Genomic DNA, 20,672 nt, shown 5'->3' with positions numbered 1-20,672 from the left:
TTCGAAGTGTTTCATGATTTTAATCACACAGACGATAAATATTCAGTAACTTAAAACAAAAACTGTTTAAGTATTTATATATAATGTTGGGTTGCCCAGAGTCAGGATGCTGTTTGATTCTTTTCCTATGTATTACATTAACTCTGACCGACAAGATTCCTCAGAAAGAGCTTTAATATCAGTTGTAATATTCCAATCATATGTACGCCAGATTTTGTGTGTACTTTCATGTGTGTCATCCCTTCTGGCTAAGTTCAATTTCAGTTGCAGATTTGTTCTACTTATATATATATGTGTGTGTGTGTATCATAATCACAAAGTTTTAAGCTATAAACAAAACACATTAACATGAAACAAAATACGCTGCATATTTTTAAAACGGATCCTAGGGTACAAGTTACAACGTGGGATTATATAATGTATCCTACGTTTTGTAGGTGACTGAAGAAGTAGGACCCACATTGCGGTGGGGATACACTGTCTATCAGTCTTAACCTCCAATTCGCTAGTCTCACATAAGAATATTAGAAATTTAGAAATTAGGAGAGCGAGATGTGGGTGCTCAAGTCCACAACGTCCCACATCTATGTCACTCTTCACTGCCTCCAGACAGCTGTGGGAAGGTGACTGCTCTCCCAAGTTAAAATAAGAAAAAATAAACATAAGAAGATGAAAAATAAATAAATAAATATTTTTTAATCCATAAACTTTAATTTCATTTTTTTATTTTCTTTTTCTATTTATTTATTTGATTCCGTATGACCAGGTGGGTTAAAACGTTCGACTCGAAATCTGAGGGTCTCGGGTTCGAATCCCCGTCACACTAAACATGCTCGCCCTTTCAGTCGTTGGAACTTTATAATGTGACGGTCAATCCCATTATTCGTTGGTAAAAGAGTATCCCAAGAGTTGGCGATGGGTGCTGATGAGTAGTTGCCTTCCCTCTACTCTTACACTGCAAAATTAGGGACGGCTAGCGCAGATAGCCCTCGTGTAGCTTTGCGCGAAATTCAAAACAAACCAATTTATTTATTTTCATCTTTTTATGTTTATCTTATTCGTAGTTTAACTTGAGAGAACAAGTGGCAGAGAGGTATATCTGCGAACTTACAAAGCTAGAAACATGATTTCAATACCTGTGGTGACATAATAACAAAATAATAACATCAACCTCGCGACCCTAACCATTAGACAAATCCATGCCCACCACGTTTCTGAATGTTTTGATGTTATAGCGAGACTGTAATTTTAATTTAGTTGCAAGGGTATCATGCACAAAAAAATTCTGCGAAACAAACGCTTTTACCTGACTGAAACACCCCCTGTGAACAAATTGGTAGTGATATAAATAAGATTTTGTTTATTACAGCTTCCACCTAAAACAACTTAAAACCAGCACTATACGATTAAAGGTTAATTACCTTTGTGATGAATATAGGACTGATGATTTTACAAATTTTTAATTCGCTAAATTCTCTACATGACTTGTAGGAAACCAGAGATCTTCTACTACTTAAATATCACGAATGAGGTATATTGGATAGAAACGTCTGATAAATAATGATTAACAATATAAACTAACTACAGATATTTTGTACATCTGGGAAACCTAAGCCAGTATCATAAGACTTTTAAGAACTGTACAGTTTTTATTGTTCGATTTCTCTCGGTGGACACAGCAGATAGCCCGATGTGGTTTTGGTATAAGAAATAAAAACACAGACACAGTCTTTACTATAAGTGTAGTTAATTTACGAAAGTGATACGTTAATACATAGTTAGTTTCCTTTGGTAGGAGCAACAGTTAAACAACCTAATTTCATAAAATATGCCAATCCACACCACTGAGACAATTTTACAGTCGTGTCGTATAAGGGAATTGTTTATAGGAGCAGAGTTACTGAAGAACAGGTTTGTTGGGAATTATACGTACAATATACAGATTTGTATCCATAAAAACGCAAGAAATTTTATATACTGAAACAAAATCATGAGTTGTATACACAAATCCTCCAGGTCACATTTAAATTAAATACCAACTGTTCTTTTATACCTACTTGACCAGGTTGTTTGATTTAAGGTTTTGAGCCAACTTGAAATGTTGGGTTATTGTTTCTATGCTAGAAAGACCAAATACATCACACGTCTACATTTCTCTTCATATTTTCCCCTTCAATGGTTTAGTTCAAACAATAGGTAGCATGACAGTATATAATGAGTCTTTCTTCGGTGACAAAACGGAGTAGGCAATACAGACAAGTTTTTCAAAGTGCGTTATTATTAGTTGTTCTTAAGAGTATCAATTTCATGTTGAACATAACTTCAATTTAATTCAACTCAGTATACAAAATTATGTATAATATTTATTATTCGTTTAACATTTGTTTTGTAAATAATATTATGGAAGGTCAGTAATTTCTTGCATACTTCGTCGGGAATTAGAAACTACAATATAATTCAGAACAGAGAATAAAGAAAGAAACGTAACAGCGTCAAAATAAACGTTGCCTTATTTCTACAGTAAGGAGATTCACTTGTGTTTGTTGCACAACATGTCCTAATTCATGTCGATTCACCAGAGCCAGCCTATACGGAGACGACCCAGTGGAATGGGGTCATTCATGACTAGTTTCTCTGCTTTAACATAGTTCCCTCTCTCTCTCTGGGTGAACAGTTGTTCCTCTCCACCCGCTTCACATTCGTTTTTTTAGTTACGTGGCAAAGGTCTTTCTCACAATTGTGGTGATTAACAATTAAAGTTAGATAATCAGTGTCGACCAGTTAAGCCTTTAAAACAGCTTGCTACCCAAGAAGAGGAAACAAACAGAGATCCTATTAATTTGAAATTGTTTAGTTAGACCAAAGTGTTCATAGTTCTCTGTTCGAAAACTCATGAGACAGTATTCGTAGACTTGAATTTGGACATAGCGAGCCTCCAGTCATGTTTGACCTTCAAGTCTTTACAACCATGTTGGTAAAACCACCTTGCCCACATGTCTTGTTTTACCGTTATTTCCGAAGTGTTGTCTATTAGACGCAATTACTAACACTTTAAGGCTTTCTACACCTTTGAGCACACCAAGTAATATGCCACGACTACAGCCGGACAAGAAGGTAAGTTGCTTGAAGACAAGTTGCATATATCTACGCGAAGTACGCAGTGAACGGTGAAAAATACATTAAATCTAAAATTACTTGGTAAGTTCGTAAATTCAACTAATTCATTAAATTAGGAATATTTATCTCAGAGGGACTGAAAACGTTAGAGCAGTTTACTAATGTACTATTATTACTCGTCAAAGTAGTTCTCAAAATTAACTTCTCAGTTGTCTTTTTAGTTTCTATACTTTATGTTTTAAAACATTAGATATAAACAAATGATAACAACACAAAATCTACTAAGCTAAGAAACAAAGAAATGATAAATAATATACTAATTAAGATCAGATATAATTATAAAACTTAGTGAAAGTAAAGTACAATATAAGAACATGTCAGTCACACTATAACTGCAATATCTTGTGACGAGGAGACTCAAGGTAGCCATTTTTCTATAGATAATTTTATCGTGGTTTTAGCCTTGAGAATTTTCTTGTTTAGCAGCAAAGTATTCTGGTTTGTAACTGTTACCTTGGCCGAGTTACCGATGATATACATATATACTGTAAATAAATTTACCGAACTATAAATACTTTTACGCACTTGAATTAGTGAAAATTGTTACGTGGTACTTCGATCAAACTACGGAAAATAAACTGAAGCGAAAAAGGTTTAAATAATTACATGTGATACAATCCAATAAGTTTTACATTTAGAATAAGATAAGACCAAAAGCAGATGAATTACAAATAAATTATATAATATTTTCTAGAAAAGAAAAATAGTGGGATGCTTCATCAGTAACAAAATAGACATTTTAGCGGATTGCATTTTGTCGATAGATTTCATTAGGTTTATCTATTTCCTAAGTTTTATGTGGAATGTTTGGACTTCTGTACTTTCCTGTTTCATACATCATTTGACCAATTAACAAAGTTCTGTTTTGTTTTAATTTTGTGCAAAGCTACACGAGGGATATCTGCGCTAGCCGTCCCTAATTTTCCAGCGTAACACTAGAGGGAAGGCAGCTAGTCAACACCACCCACAACCAACTCTTGGGCTAATCTTTTAACAACGAATAATGGGATTGACCGACACATTATAACGCCCCCACGGCTGAAAGGGCGAGCATGTTTGGTGCGATGGGGATTCGAACTCGTAACCTTCGGATTACGAGTCGAGTGCCTTACCCACCTGGCCATGCCGGGCCTAACAAAGTTCTGTATTTACTTTAAAGTATTCATTTGCAGTTGTGTTTTTTAACTTTTCATTATCTGTTCTTCTTAAATCACTTTCGCACCCCTGTGGTACAGCAGTATGTTTGCGAACTTATAACGTGAAAACCCGGCTTCGGATACTCGTAGTGGGCAGAGTAAAAACCTATTGTGTAGTTTTGTGCTTAGTTTCTTTACGCACCAAAGTTGATATTAATTGTAATAGATTATTGAATAAAAACAGAAATAAGCCATAACATAATCCAACATATCAGATTTATCATTAACAACACCGTATAGTTTCATTTATCAAACATAAAGGCGTAAAAGAGATGATTATATAGTATTCAGGTGAAGAGAAATGCTTTTTTATTGACTTGAGTTTTTTATCGTGGTCCTGACCTACTTCAGTAACATTATAACCTTATTTTGTTGTCGCAGTACGACCGACTCATATGAGGAGAGAACACCTACCACTGTTACCTTTAAATCAGGATAGTTCATAGTCTACCCACATCAACTGAGAACGAAATGTGATAAAAACCTGATTAAAAATTTGAATAGAAATACTTGGAAATACTTTTCTCCATTACTTTTGACGTCACTGATATGCTGGCAGTATATTTATAATGTAGTTTTAGTAAAATAAACAGCAAGTTTGTTTGTTTGTTTTTTCACATTTACGAAATCTGTACGCATTTTTATTCAAATGTATTAGTTCCTATAGGCGTTAAATCACAAAGCAGTTGTTTAATGATAAATTCATCTTGATAAATAAAAATAAAATTACTGTTTTAAGACGTTTATTTTGTAAACTACGAGCTAAACATTTCTATTTGGTCTTTCTTATGGCATTATAAAAAGTGAAGAAAGTTTTATTATATTGGTGTAAGGAAGTCACAATCTTTTTTGTTATGGGTTTTGTACCATGTTTCGTTATGATTTTCAAGGATTTTCTTTCTTGTATTTTTATGTCTAAAAAAAATAATAATAATAATTCGACCCGTTGCGGTATGGCCAGGTGATTAGGGCGTTCGATTCGCAATCTTCAGGTCGCGGGTTCAAATCTCTGTTCCACCAGTTATAGTCAAACTTTCAGCAATTCCATTACTCGTTAATAAAAGAGTAGACCACGAGTTGGTGATGGTTAGTAACTCCCCTCATTTCAGTCTTTCACTGTGCGACCCAAAAATATATTTTCACGTATGCATGAGTTAAGAAAGCAATTAACTGTTCACCGAAATGTTTTGTTTGTTTTTGAATTTCGCACAAAGCTACTCGAGGGCTATCTGTGCTAGCCGTCCTTAATTTAGTAGTGTAAGACTAGAGGAAAGGCAGCTAGTCATCACCACCCACCGCCAACTCTTGGGCTACTCTTTTACCAACGAATAGTGGGATTGATCGTCACATATAACGCCCTCACGACTGAAGGGGCGAGCATGTTTAGCGCGACGGGGATGCGAACCTGCGCCCCTCAGATTATGAGTCGCACGCCTTAACACGCTTGGCCATGCTGGGCCACACCGAAATGTTACCAGATTGACTGTAATACTGCTAAGCGTTTAGGTTTTCTTTTTGTTTATAAAAAAAATGACCGATTTAAGGCAGTAAATTCACTTTACTCATCAAAGATGAGCTACCATTAAAAACATTATTCTGGTGTAAAGCCTGAAGTAACTTGTACAAATTGTTAAGTTCAAATTATTAACTGTAACCAAGTACAAGAAATTCAGTTTTGTGTGTTTCAGTCAATATCTGTGATCAAAATAGAAGAAACAGTATTAACCATCACCCTACGTCCATCGGTTTTCTGGGTGACATTGCCCCCCGCTAGTACAGCGGTATGTCTATGGATTTACAACGCTAAAATCAGGGGTTCGATTCCCCTCAGTGGGCTCAGCAGATAGCCCGATGTGGCTTTGCTATAAGAAAAACACACACAAAACACACTGGATGACATTTTTAGGATTTTGTTATTTATCCCAACATTAAGTTCACAATAGAATATTAAGTTGGTGGTGTGAATTATTTTTTAAGTATTTTAGAGATAGAATTGTTTGTTTGTTTGTTTTGGAATTTCGCACAAAGCTACTCGAGGGTTATCTGTGCTAGCCGTCCCTAATTTAGCAGTGTAAGACTAGCTGGAAGGCAGCTAGTCATCACCACCCACCGCCAACTCTTGGGCTACTCTTTTACCAACGAATAGTGAGATTGACCGTCACATTATTCGCCCCCACGGCTGGGAGGGCGAGCATGTTTAGCGCGACGCGGACGCAAACCCGCGACCCTCGGATTACGAGTCGCACGCCTTACGCGCTTGGCCATGCCAGGCCATTTAGAGATAGACGAGAGAGAGAATGAATTTCACGTCTCCAGTTTTGGTAAGAACACATACCCAGGAGTTTAATTTCACTGAACGTATTTTCACGGTATCAAACAAAACGTAAGGATTATGATTTTTTTTTTGCCTTACAATAAAATTATTTGTTTCTATCAACAACAGGTTCTAACTCAGAAGTACATATTACGATCTCAGCTTGTATCACAAAAGAAGGATCCTTTCAAAATTGAAAATAAAACTTTTCCGTCCTTAGAAACCGAACTGCAGGTTGAATATACAAATAAAGAGGATTTTTAAAAGCCCGGTTTTTCAGTTAGTTGCTATACATCCTTAAAGTTTCACACAAAATGTGGTCATATCTGGTAAAGAATGTGAAGTGGGTTTCAGTGTCTGATTTTCGTTTCTACCGACCAACATACTAGGCCAGCTTCTGTCAATAAAAATCTGTTGAAATCGGGATAGTGTGTCACATTAAATACATAGACTGTGATAGTTCTTACATGGGAGAATCTAACCAACAAGGTTGAAATAACATTTGAAAGCTGCCCTAATGGCAAGGCTGAAGGATCACTACATTAAAATTTGGGCTTCAATAACCGTGGTGGGCAGAATATAGACAGTTCTTTACGCAGGCTCTCTATAGTGTTTTTAAGAACGTGATTAAACACAGCAACTCATCTGATTTTTCAGATGTAAAATCATTTGCAAAGATAACAATATCAATAGTAGAAAAATTAAATATGCTTTTTATCAGAAACTGACTTTACTAGATATACCTCTGAACTTTTGTATTCATTCTAGTTTTAGTTCTCCTTTCTAGTGTTATAAGTTCCTATTATCTTTTTATTTAATGATGTGATTTTGTCCGTTTGTTGTTTAACAAAAATCTAAATAACTTTCTGTAAATGCTATTTCCATCATAACTACCAAAACTAAGTATTTTAGCTCAGTAGACCCTCGGATAGTCTACTGGATCATTTATTTGTTTATAATTAAAAACAAACCGACACTATGGGCTATGTATGTTCTGCCCACCACGGGTATTAAAACCCGGTTTCTAGCGTTATACGTCCACGGACATACCGCTGTGTTACTGGGGGGGGGGCAAATGTATTTGTATTATTTCAATTGTACAAAAAAACTACAACAGCCCTTAAAATAAATTGAATTTTATGGGCACTAGTGAAGGACTGCCAATGTAATATATTACCGGTAGTACAACATGAGCCCGGCATGGCCAGGTGGGTTAAGGCGTGCGACTCGTAATTTGAGGGGCGCGGGTTCGCATTCCCGCCGCACCAAACATGCTCGCCTTTTCAGCCGTGGGGACGTTATAAAGTGGCGGTCAATCCCACTATTCGTTAGTAAAAGAGTATCTCAAGAGTTAGCGGTGGGTGGTGATGACTAGCTGCCTTCCATCTAGTCTTACACAACTAAATCAGGGACGGCTAGCGCAGATAGCCCACGAGTAGTTTTGCGCGAAATTAAAACGAACAAAACAATAAAACGATTATGAAGATTTAAATCAGCAAGTTACGTGACAATTATAGCCGATATAAAGCACGCCGGAACGGAATATTGCAAACTAAATTTTGATTTTGATTGACGTTTCACAGGTAATGTGGTGCCACTGATTGCTTTTGGGAAGGGTATTTCGCAGCTTTTTCAGATACAAAATATTCATATACTCATATCACAAATAGGTATTATGGTATGGAATTCTGAATTTCTAAGATCGTGATATCCGTAGTACTTAATGGCATTGAAATTAAAAGAAACTAAATAAACCTGGATATAGAAGGACTCTTGCAACAAGTCGTTATCCAAACAAGTTGTGGCAAGTAAAATGCGATATCTTGAAACGGGTGAGAGTCCACCAACACAAAGATAAATGGCAAAATACTTCCACGAAGCCCAGTAAATAATATGAAACATAATTATGTAGGATCTAGAAAAGGTACAAAAGTCACATGTACATAAGTTGCTTACACGACATATCCATTTAACCGTCTCATATCTAAAGAAGGCAGAGAATAAAACTAGCATCCATATGATGTCATGGTCAAGTCGCCAGATGCAGCTTCTACGAATTTAGGTGCGATTCTTCTGTTGAAATAGGTATTAAGAAACCGTCGCCCTCATGCGCCAGATGGATTGTGAAAAGTGCCACAGAGGAATGGTGTGCTTTGGACATGGCAGCCTCACGAGAGTGTTTTGCAAAGGAAACTAAGTCAAAACTCGCGGTAGTCAGAGAATTACAGATGGCATGAATTGGCGACATGTTCTGTAACGAGGCAGTGAGGTTCTACAATCATTTTAATATAACATACTCAGCCCGACATGTATGTATGTTGCCATATACGATTAACATAAATTCTATCTAAATAAATAAATATTCTTGATTTTGCTATAATGTTCTTTTTTCTGACAGCTCTAAAAGACTATGATTTGTATCAATCGACAAACATTAAGTTCTTTATTTCATAACATCGGTACACTATTCACAAGTCTAATTTCGATAAATTTATCTCTAGGAAGAAAAAAAGTTTTAAAGTATGTTTACTTCTGCATAAATCCTCATTCTTATTTGAATTACACAAATTTAAATCACACAATTTCTACCAATATAAATTAACTATAGAAATGACGAAGATTTACCATAGCTTTCTCAGGTCTCTAGCTGAGACAGAGGCGAGTCTTTCGATTTGCAACGCTAAAATTAGGGGTTCGATTCCCCTCAGTAAACACAGCAGATAGCTCGATGTCACTTTGCTATAAGAAAAACACACAGCTTTCTCAGAGTGATTACCACATCTTTCGTTTTACGTGTTAAATATACTTACAGCATATTATACATGTATTTTAATAGCTAAGGATTTACTTTAAAAGTGTATGTTTAATGATACTTCGTAAGTGAATTCTTTGTTGTAGAATACTCACCTTAACGCTGCTTGCCGTATTTAACATCATACATCTGTTTCTCTTGCAGGAAATGCAATCAAGAATCTTCACTTTAATCTATATTTTCCTACTCACCCAGTTGACAAGGGTTAGTTTATCAACTGATACTTTCCAGCATCTCAATACTGCAGGTGAGTAAACTATATTATTTTATTACAAAAACTGCTTTTTTGGCAGTTCGCATTCTGTAAGCATTAATTTTTAAACAAAACATTTCATGAAAATGTGTGAACCGATACAAAGTTCATTTATTCAATTTTTCAGTTTTCTTTGTGATAATGTTTCCTCTTATATTTTCACGATATGCGAGAACAGGTGTTGCTCAAGTACTGTATGAAATTTCTTAGATTTACTGACAGACAGAAAACAACCGTTTGATTGTTTCCAACTTTCACATTTATTTTATAGAGAATCCATACAGAGAACTTTATTTCGGTCGTTTTGGGGTTTCCGCATCGTAATACGAATAGTGAAAATAACAAAATTATATTTGCTTCTGTGTGTGTGTGTGTGTGTGTTTCTTATAGCAATGTCACACCAGTCTATCTAATATGTCCGCTAAGAAGAATTGAACCCTTGATTTTAGCGTTGTAAATCCAAAGACTTACCGCTGTCCTAGCGGGGTATGTTTTTGTAGACAAAAACCTTAGCAATTAGTGAAACATTTCAGTTATACCATTCTCATTACTGGAATTCTGAAAATATAATCCAGTAGGGGCCTGGCATGGCCAAGTGTGTTAAGGCATTCGACTCGTAATCCGAGGATCGTGGGTTCGAATCCTGGTCGCACTAAACATGCTCGTTCTTTCAGCCATGAGGGCGTTATAATGTGACGATCAATCCCACTATTCGTTGATAAAAGATTAGCCCAAGAGTTGGCGGTGAGTGGTAATGACTAGCTGCCTTCCCTCTGGTCTTACAATACTAAATTATGGACGGCTAGCGCAGATAGCTCTTAAGTAGGTTTTCGCAAAATTCGAAACAAAAACTATCACGATCTCCCTTACTTTGTAGAGAAATACATATTAATCATACCGATTAACTGTTATTGCACTTATAATTTTGTTCATTGTCTTCCCAGTTCGTCTCTCAGTTCAGATGAGTGTAGACTTCTCAAACTTTACCATCTTATTCTTGTAAAGTTCGATGAAGATGACGTTTTTAATACCACTATAGCAAAGGTCAGGTCAAGAATAATCAATTTGCATGCCAGAGCAATCCAACATAATAATTCTGAACATACTTCACTGAAATGTAAAACTACTGAACACGCCTATGCACCTTTTGCAACAAAATTCTAAGGATCCGGTTTTGAAAAACTATGCCGAAGTTCCATGACAAATTCATAAACTGTTTGTTTGCTTCGAAATTCGTGAAAAGCAACACTGGGGCTATCTACGCTAGCCGTTCTTAATTTGGGAATGTAAAACTAGAGGGAAGACTACTCTTTTACTAACGAATAGCGGGATTGATATACACATTATAACGCCCCTACAGCTTAACAGTGAACATGTTTCGAACTCTCGAATCTCAAATTACGAGCCCAGCACCCTAACCACCTGACCATGCAGGTTATTCGTAAAGTGTCCAAAATTAATGAACTATACAATAGGCATATATATATTATTGTATTTCAGTCGTTAATGCATGATTTGTATTCAAGTATCGTTTGTGAAACAAAGGAGTTTACGAGTAATGGCCGCATTTTGAATTGAACTAAAAGACTTTTATATGCAGATACGAAACAAAAACTCGTGGTGCATAGCATATGCAACTACAATTTTAAAAATATTACTCATGCTTTAAGAGCTCTCTGCGAATAAAATGGACATTGAAGGAACGTCAAATATTGAAATATTACTTTGTATATACTAAACAAATCTAAATTAAAGTTATTTTTCTTCGTAATGTAAGAAGAAATACCGCGATAAGAGCTGTTTTATTGGTTTTATTTTAAAAAATCAGAGATAAGCACCACTGCACCTGAATAAGCAATTTCAGATATATTGATAATCTTTGACGAGCGTTGACCTATTTTGCTAATTGCGTGAAAACGTTTAGTAAATTGTATTATTATAGAAGAACGAACCTCCGAAACCAAATCATTATAGTAGTTGTAAACGTGAAAACGTAATTCGTTAAAAAATGATTGAAATTAGAAAATGTATTGGATGCTAAGAATATTTGTTTTATAAACCTTAATTAAGAAATATATACGTGTGATATGTTCATCACATTAGCTCTAAAGTTTGCATTCGTCATATCAGCGTTTTTAAAATTTGCAATATAAAGTAACTGGTTGTTTTATGCATTTATCATATGACATTTACAGTTATATAAAAGCGTAGTCTCTTACTAATATAATAATAGGAGAGGAAAGGAGGCTTGGATGCTCATAGGTGGTCACTCAGATATTTTTCGGATCTATCCGAAGGTTTGTGTAATCCCTAAACTAGACTCTGGTATAGGAATTTATGTTCCTGACACCTCTTTCTGGTGATCTAGCAGACGCCATTTTGAAACTAAGCGCAAAGCTACACGGAGGACTATCTATCTATGTTCTTCCAGCACGGGTATCGAAACTCGGTTGCTAACGTTGTAAATCCTCAGATGTACCACTCTGTTACTGGGGATCCACTAAAAACAGGACGAAACGCGACACGCGTGATCAGGCAGGTGTCCTAATGGATATTTTGTTCAAGTGAGAACTTCCTTGAGGTAGCCACAGAAGCCATTTGGATGTATCGGAGTTTGACTGGTAAACTAGGGCTTTATTGAATTTGGTAGCTAAAATATTGTGGAAGAAATTCGCGGATAAACAAACTCATGAAGTCTGAGGATGGGGTCCTTATCTATATGGTGTACCCCTTACCCTCATTTATTTGGGTTCGCAGGGAGAGAGTAAAATGCACCCAGGAAGGTTGCCGTTTAGTAGTAAGTTTGCTGTTTCGGTAAACTTAAATCTTGTATCCGGTTTTGTGCTTGTGTCCTTTCCTCGGGATATTGGAAGTGTCATTTATGAAACTGTGTTCATAATCCCTCTCATAAGGTAGTGGAACCAAACTTAACATACGTGATTAAGTACCAAGAGTGGATGTCGGAATCTCGTTATAGCACCTATAAAAGTAATTAGGAATAATAAGAGCTTGATCAGTTCATCAGGACCTCAGTGAATAACTAGAAGTATTTGACATCTGTAACGGAGCGTGGTTATTTTATCCTAATATTGCATAATGCCTAGTCTTGCGGAAAGCAAGCTATTAGTCAGTAACTCCTATGATAATACATCATAATAAAACTGATAACCAGCGGTAAGGGTGAAGGCTTGAAACGCTATAAATCAGGTTTCAATAAAATAAGCATGAAGGTCTTTAAATCCCACTGGTTACCTTAAGGTCATAACAGATGTCTATGGTAGTAGTTACCGAATGTGTTAGGGATATCCCACCTACCGAATAAACTCTCGTGTTATACTTGAATAGATTTTTAAATAAAATGGAGAAGGTTGGGAATATGATCTACGTAAGGAATATAAAGATAGGACTTGTAGTTCTATTTAAGATGTTTTGCTATTTCATTTCTTTTGTAACGGGCAGAGGTTGGAAGTTTATTTGTTTGTTTTTGAATTTCGCGCAAAGCTACTCGAGGACTATCTGCGCTAGCCATCCCTAATTTAGCAGTGTAAGACTAGAGGAAAGGCAATTAGTCATCACCACCCACCGCCAACTCTTGGGCTACTCTTTTACCAACGAATAGTTGGATTGACTAACATTATAACGTCCTCACGGCTGAAAGGGTGAGCATGTTTGGTGCGACCGGGATTCGAACACAAGAGGTTGGAAGTAACAAACATAGTAAAAATATTAGAGTGGTTTCATTTTATTTTAACTTCAGGAAATAAAACCTTTAAAAGGTAACTGCCTTCCCACAAGTAGCTTAAGACAGTGAAAGACAGTAGGTGTTGAGATGTTGCGGATGTTAGCACTCAACTTCATATCTTTAATTGATTTTCTAGTTTAACATCAGCATTTGTGTTTTTTCTGGTGGATGGAATATCCATGACGATTTGGTAGCTATTAGTACAATCAATATCCGTTATGACATTTAAGGTGACAATTGGAATTTAAAATTAATTTTCCAAAAAAAAACTTTTTAATGCTTATATACATATAGACATACACAGAGAAACAGAGAAAATGATAAAACAAGGCACTAAACAATAGATATTGTACTGCTACAAACAATATTAATATTTCTTGTACGAATTTTTGTGTTGGTGTTAACACAAGAACCTGAACTTGTTCAACAATAACAAAAAATAAAACTCCACTTCATAAACTAGACAACTATTATTTGGGTTTCAAGGACAACCAGTAGCTTTCTTGTCCAACCTAGTTTTCATACACATGTGACATGCCATTCAGATGATGCAGTCCATTGGGTTCAAATCATTATGCCATCTAGGAATTAATTTATATAAGACTAAATATATATATATAAATAAACATTCGATAGCTTATGGAGCTTATTTACATTTATTTCGATAAAATGTTGTTTCTATTAGTCGTTATTTGAAAAACTGCTATAACTTTCACATAAACAGCACTGTGGCGCTAATTCTAAATACACCAGACTTAAAAAAAATATATGTTTAGTTTAGTTTCGTGTGTTTTGAATTTTGCGCAAAGCTAAACAAGAGCTATTTGCGCTAGCCGTCCCTAATTCAACAGTGTAAAACTAGACGAAAGGCAGCTAGTCATCACAACCCACCGCCAGCTCTTGGCCTACTCTTTCACCAACGAATAGTGGGTTTGACTGTCACGTTATAATGCCCGCACGGCTGAACGGGCGAGCACGTTTGGTGTGATGGGCAATCGAGCCCGCAAACCCCGAAATATATTTTGTAAAACCCTGAATTTGGTTATATTCAATTAGAAACGTAATTTTTCAAAACAAAACGGATTCATTTCTAAAGATCCCAATTGTACTCTCTGTAAAATCACCTTAAATAAAAAAATATTTTCAGTTTAAACACGATAACATTTTTATGTGCTTAACAAACTAATCTGAGTGAAATTGTCGTTATTTCATACACATAAATTGTAAAACTTAATTGATCTAAAATCTCCTTTGATTATTCGTTTAATCTAATTAACTAACTTTACAAGAAAATAGAGATAACGTTGCTCAAAAGAAATAAATTTTCTGATAGACTAATCTTAACTGAAGCATTGTGAGATTCAAACTAAGAGGTACTTTTATGTGTACGTAAAATATTACAAAATAAGGCAATTTCCTTGCAGAATAAATTCTTTGGCATTAATTTTAAAAATTATTTTGCTATTCACTTCTCTTACGCTGGTTAGTTTAAAATTAAAATTTAATACAGAACAACAATAGGTCCATGTTCTGATGGCTGATTATTCACAATCTGATAAAAATTTACAATAGTAGGTATAATAAATAAACTCAGTATTCCGAAAATTGTTTAATCTCGAAGTCTGTCTAAGTTCAAGGGAGATCCATGCAGTGGTTTGGTTTTTCTCATAGTGACTATAAACCATGTTCACATCAACAATATGTTTGAGCACTTACAAATTATTAGGAGTACGAACACACCTCAATCTTGGTTACAAGGATAAAAACATGTTAAAAATTCGAAACAACTTAAACGTGTAAATATTACAGCAGTATCTAAGTTGACTGAAAATGTTCTTTTACATATTGAAACTTTTATATTTTAAGAATGCCGTGTAAAATTCAGTATAATATACTTTGTAAACAGACATGGAGAGATAACCAAAAGACATTACACGTACTTTACAAAAATTAGCATTAATTTTAACACTAATGTACCGAATACGGTCTGCTGGCGAGCATATCGGAATGTAAATAAGTTCAGAAATTAGCACCACGTCACCGTTAAATAATGTCACTATTTTAATAGGTAATTCTACTCAAGTGTTTTTCTTATAGCAAAGCCACATCGAGTTATTTACTCAGCCCACCTAGGTGAATCGAACCCCTGATTTTAGCGTTGTAATCCGGAGACATACCGCTGTACTAGCGGGGAATACTCTACTGAACTGATTGATTGGGTTATTGATCATCAAAACGATTGCTCCTTTTATTTGCACGCCGGTGAGACAGTGGAAAGTTTACAGACTTAGAATGCTAAATTTCGGGTTCAAAGGACAAAATGAAAAGCTTAATATCGCTTTGTTCTGAAAGAAACAAGCTCGTTTTAATTAATTTAAAAATTGTGTTTTATATTACACGAAAAGAAAAAGATTTACACCAGTCGCACCTGAAATAAAATTAGAAAAAAATATAAACTTTTTAAGTTCTACAGTGAGTCAAACAAATGCACCCAAATTACTTTGAGCTAAATGGTTGTCTTAGTGTGAACCCAAAATATATTTGCATGTATTATATAAAATAATCAAACATACATATGCAGATATAATACATGTGTTATATGTAAAAGTTTATTACAGATGACAGTTCTGTTTACATATATTTCGCACCAGTTTCAGTAAATTACTATATTTTTATGCTTCAAACTTTTGCAGAAAAAGAGCACTTCGCCTATCTTAAAGAGAGCTCCAATGGAACATTGGTTGCTGAGTATGAGTGGCGTGTTACAGATATCTCAATCCTACTCTTGGCATCGGCTTCAGTTCAGGGTTACACCATCCCAGGACCAGAGTTCTACACGGGACAACCAGGCTACAAAGTTCGACTAAGCCTCACGACAAGTCGTATAAACCCAAGTGATGGCTTACCTTATTTAGGTGTGTGGTTTACTCTGGTTAAGGGCAAATTTGACGACGTTATGGAATGGCCATTTCAGTATAAGTTTAACTTGACACTAGTTGACCAGTCGTTCAGTCAGGCACCCAAACACGTTGACATTTCAATTAGCCCAATGACCGCTATATGTCGACTTTTAAAGCAATTTTTACGTCCTAAGCATAAAAAAATAGATGGACATGGTTGCGGCAAGGCACACTTTGTACCTCATTACAAATTACTGAACCACAGTAATTATGTAGTAAGTGACAGTATTCTGCTGCGGGTCACCATATTCTTGGAAGACCGGGGTGCCATTCCAAAACCAGCTAAGGCATTCATGCGTGGACACCAGCTGGTGTCTGAATTCATGTGGGAAATTGAAAATATTGACCAGAAGATACAAGAAGCAAAGGAAGGCATATCGATCTCATTAACCAGTGATCTTTTTTATGTTAACAGTGAAAGCTATCTGATGGTCCTTCAACTAACTATAAATCCTGTTGACCAATATCTAGGACTTTTTGCAACTCTTGTTCCCGGAGATTTTGATGACAGCTTAGATTGGCCTTTTGCCTACACTTATGAACTTTCTATTGTAGATCAGTCCTCTGGGTTCCTTACAATTGATAGGAAAGGTATTGTCGATCCCACGTCAGGAATGTGTCCATTAAGCGCCTTCACCAAACCACAATATCAACCTAACGAGCCATGTGGTTTTCGGCGGCTGATAAGCTTCCAATTATTGCAAACAAGAAACTTCAGGAAAAATGGAAATATTATTATGAAGTTTACCGGAATTCTTGACCAAATTCCCAACTTTGCTTCAGTATCAGTTAAAGACTCGAACCTAGTAGCTGAATACACATGGAAAATACCAAATATTGAGCGTAAATTCCAACTGGGAAGATCAGGACGTTTGACAAATCTCCTTAGTGAACGTTTTTATACGACAGATCAAGGCTATTTAATGCAACTCCAGTTAAAGGTACAAAATGAAACTGAAGGTTATATTGGCTTATATCTAACCATCCTTGAAGGTGAGTACGATTCATTATTGGATTGGCCTTTTTCCAAAAAGTATGAGCTAGTAGTGGTAGATCAACAGCCTTCTGGAGTAAGCGAAGACATAGTTGTTTCCGTAGATGCAAAAAACCCTTACATAACCAATGAGGCCTGTGTTGGTTCCTTCTGGAGACCTGTAGGGAGAAACGATGGATGCGGTTCATCTCATACTGTCAACTACGACACTCTGTACTCACGCAAGTACATAAGGTACGGCGCTCTGTTGGTAAAAGTGATTATATTTCTGGAGGAAATAGCACCGCCAAGGGTCGCTACTATCTCTGAGAAAAATGGCAACCTTGTCGCAGAATATGAGTGGGTCGTGAAAAAAATTAATGAAATAATGTTAGATACAGAGGATAAATCACAGTTTATTGATAGCGAAAAATTTTACATAACTAATAATGGCTACAGGATGATGCTTCGTCTTTATCCTCAGAAAACACCAGGATTCTTGGGATTTTACGCAGTTTTGGTGAAAGGAATTTATGACGAAGAATTAGAGTGGCCATTTAAGTATACTTATCAGCTAACTGTGGTGGATAAAACCAATGATGGTCGCCATATGGATATTACTCGAACTACATATCCTTCTACAACATCAAGTGGATGTCCTGAGACGGCCTTCATGAAACCAACACAGGATCTAGCAGAGTGGAGTTGTGGAGAAGGTAAAATGATAAGCCACAGCACTTTAAGTTCGCGAAAATATATTAAAAATGACACACTTCGAGTCAAAATAACAGTGTTTTTGAAAGAGCTTACAAAAAATATAGCATCTACATCCTTCGTCCAAAATGCTGTTGTTGCAGAATACTCTTGGCTTGTGGAAGGAATTCTAGACCAAATAATTTTACTAAAATCAAAAGAACTCACAAAATTAGAGAGCCCTTTATTTTATACTAGCAATCAGGGTTATGCTATGAAAGCAAGCCTAACACTAAACTCTCATCTTCCTACATTGTACAGTGTATCATCCCAAACAGACTATGGTTTAGGATTGTACATGACACTGTATCGTGGATCTTTTGATGCTTTGTTGAGGTGGCCTTTTCACCATACTGTACTGCTAACAATAGTGGATCAATCTTACAAGGGCTTAGATGTAGTGAAAATAATTGATCCCAAAAACACTAAATGTCCATTACAAGCTTTCCAACGTCCCAGTGAAATCCACAATGACCACTCCTGTGGATTTGAAGAAGTGATGCCTTTGAAAAATGTTGAAAATTTTATCAAAGATGATTCACTTTTAATAAAAGCTTCTATCCTGGTTGGACAAATATATCCTTAATGAGCTGAAAATTAAAAACTTTAATTGCACAAAACAGATTTTCTTGCATGGCAACTTACTTCTTATTTGAACTGTACTATAAACATGAACATATATATATATATATATATACAATTGTCGTTTAAAGTTTCTATTTACTGAATAATGACAAAAATATTTGACTCTTCGTTCGACACAGTTTCAGTGTTTATTTAAAAATTCATGTAGTCACTGAATCTCATTATTAGACGGCATCGTTTAATTACATTCAATAGATGCATATATTTCATATATGTACGTCACAAACAAACACACATATATGTATATTTGTTTCAATACTTCAAAATAGTGAATGTGCTTCTTTCGTTTTACACACGCCTCTTACTTTTCTCATAATTAAGTGTTTCTCAGTGTGGAATTTTATGTGTCTACATAACATTTTTTTTGAAGTTTCATAAACGTGGAATTTTATGTGTCTACATTACATTTTTTTTTGAAGTTTCATAAATGTGGAATTTTATGTGTCTACATTACATTTTTTTTGAAGTTTCATAAACGTGGAATTATTTTCACTGCTTATGCAAAATCAAAAGTGAATTACTTTTTTAACCAAAAAAAATCACAAAACAAAAACGAAGCGCTTTCATTTTGGAAAAAAAAAAATTCAATTACAAATAAAATCAGCAACCGTATAACTCGAGCGCTTTCTTCATTAGGGGAAAACGGATTTCCAATTTAGTCCTGATGAAAGGAGATCTGCCTTTCAGAATCGCTCTGGTTACAGATTTTGTATGCTTGTATCATACAGATTTTTAAACCTACATGTTTCCATAATATCATGTACTAGCAATTCCAATACGTACTTAGCTAATGATGTGCAAGGACGGAAACCGGGTGGTTACAATTGCCTTCTATTTTTGTTTGCTTTTTTAATACGATAACCATTAATTTTCAAGTACTTGCTTTGACAACACTGAAACACAAGTGTGAAAATGTATGAAAATATATAACTATTTGATTAAAGACGATAGTTGAGTAAAAATTATTGTTATGTACGATTATGGCTGCAAATCACTTGCGATAAAGAAAAGGCAGAGCCTTCGGGTTACACAGGAACAGAGTGACTAGACGTCCCGAATTTGCTGGAACAGTTCCGATTTTAGGTAGGTTATCCGAGCGTCCAAAGAAAAGTTTTTGAGACGCACAAAACCTCCTACTATTAAGATAATGACGTCAAACTGTCACTCACGTCGAATCAAGAATGTGATAGGTGTGTTTTCTTATAGCAAAGCCACGTCGGGCCATCTGCTGAGCCCACCGAGGGGAATCGAACCCCTGATTTTGCGTTGTAAATCCGAACACATACCGCTGTTAATGTGATAGGCCTACTTGATTTGTTTGATATTGTAACTCGTACACTTCTGCCGTTAACTCTTTTAAACGTTCCCTTTATGCAGAGAGACAAACCCAACGCTGCGCAGGTCTGAATGTAGAATCAGTTATGGCAGTAATCATCATCAAATTACTCTTTGCCCAGTTATTTACTGAATTTTACGATAATTTAGTGTAAAAACAAAACCTTCTACGTCATTCATTATTCACAAAAAACGTCTTAAAATTTTCAAGGTAATGCTTAAAACCTAAAAGTAGTATGTTTGAAAATGTTGTGAATTCCAATATTAATTAAAAATGAAGAGGCATATTTTGAGACGAATAAAGTGAAAAATTAAAGTTTTCTTGGATGTATAATTTTACTATTTTTGTTTATTTGTCGTTTTGGTTATTTGTCTATAACCAAAGAAAAGTAGTTTAAACTGTTTCGAAAACAATGAAAATATTAATACATTTGAAAATATTGTGGAACAGTTCAACAAATGTAAAGTATATTAAATAAGACCTACATTATTTTAAATTTTAACCACCATTT

General features: G+C 35.5%; 1 protein-coding gene across 1 annotated transcript; it reads left to right on the top strand.

The window, feature by feature from the left end:
• Positions 1-2,612: 2,612 nt before the first annotated feature.
• Positions 2,613-20,439, top strand: LOC143233200 (uncharacterized). Its single transcript, XM_076469173.1, has 3 exons — positions 2,613-3,114; positions 9,644-9,746; positions 16,188-20,439. Exons 1-3 carry the CDS (start codon positions 3,088-3,090, stop codon positions 18,764-18,766), a joined length of 2,709 nt encoding a protein of 902 aa, XP_076325288.1. The 5' UTR covers positions 2,613-3,087; the 3' UTR covers positions 18,767-20,439.
• The last annotated feature ends 233 nt before the right edge of the window (positions 20,440-20,672 follow it).

This window comes from Tachypleus tridentatus, chromosome 12, assembly GCF_004210375.1.
Source record: "Tachypleus tridentatus isolate NWPU-2018 chromosome 12, ASM421037v1, whole genome shotgun sequence".
Classification (NCBI taxonomy): domain Eukaryota; kingdom Metazoa; phylum Arthropoda; class Merostomata; order Xiphosura; family Limulidae; genus Tachypleus; species Tachypleus tridentatus.
This window is presented reverse-complemented; position numbering and strand designations above follow the sequence as displayed.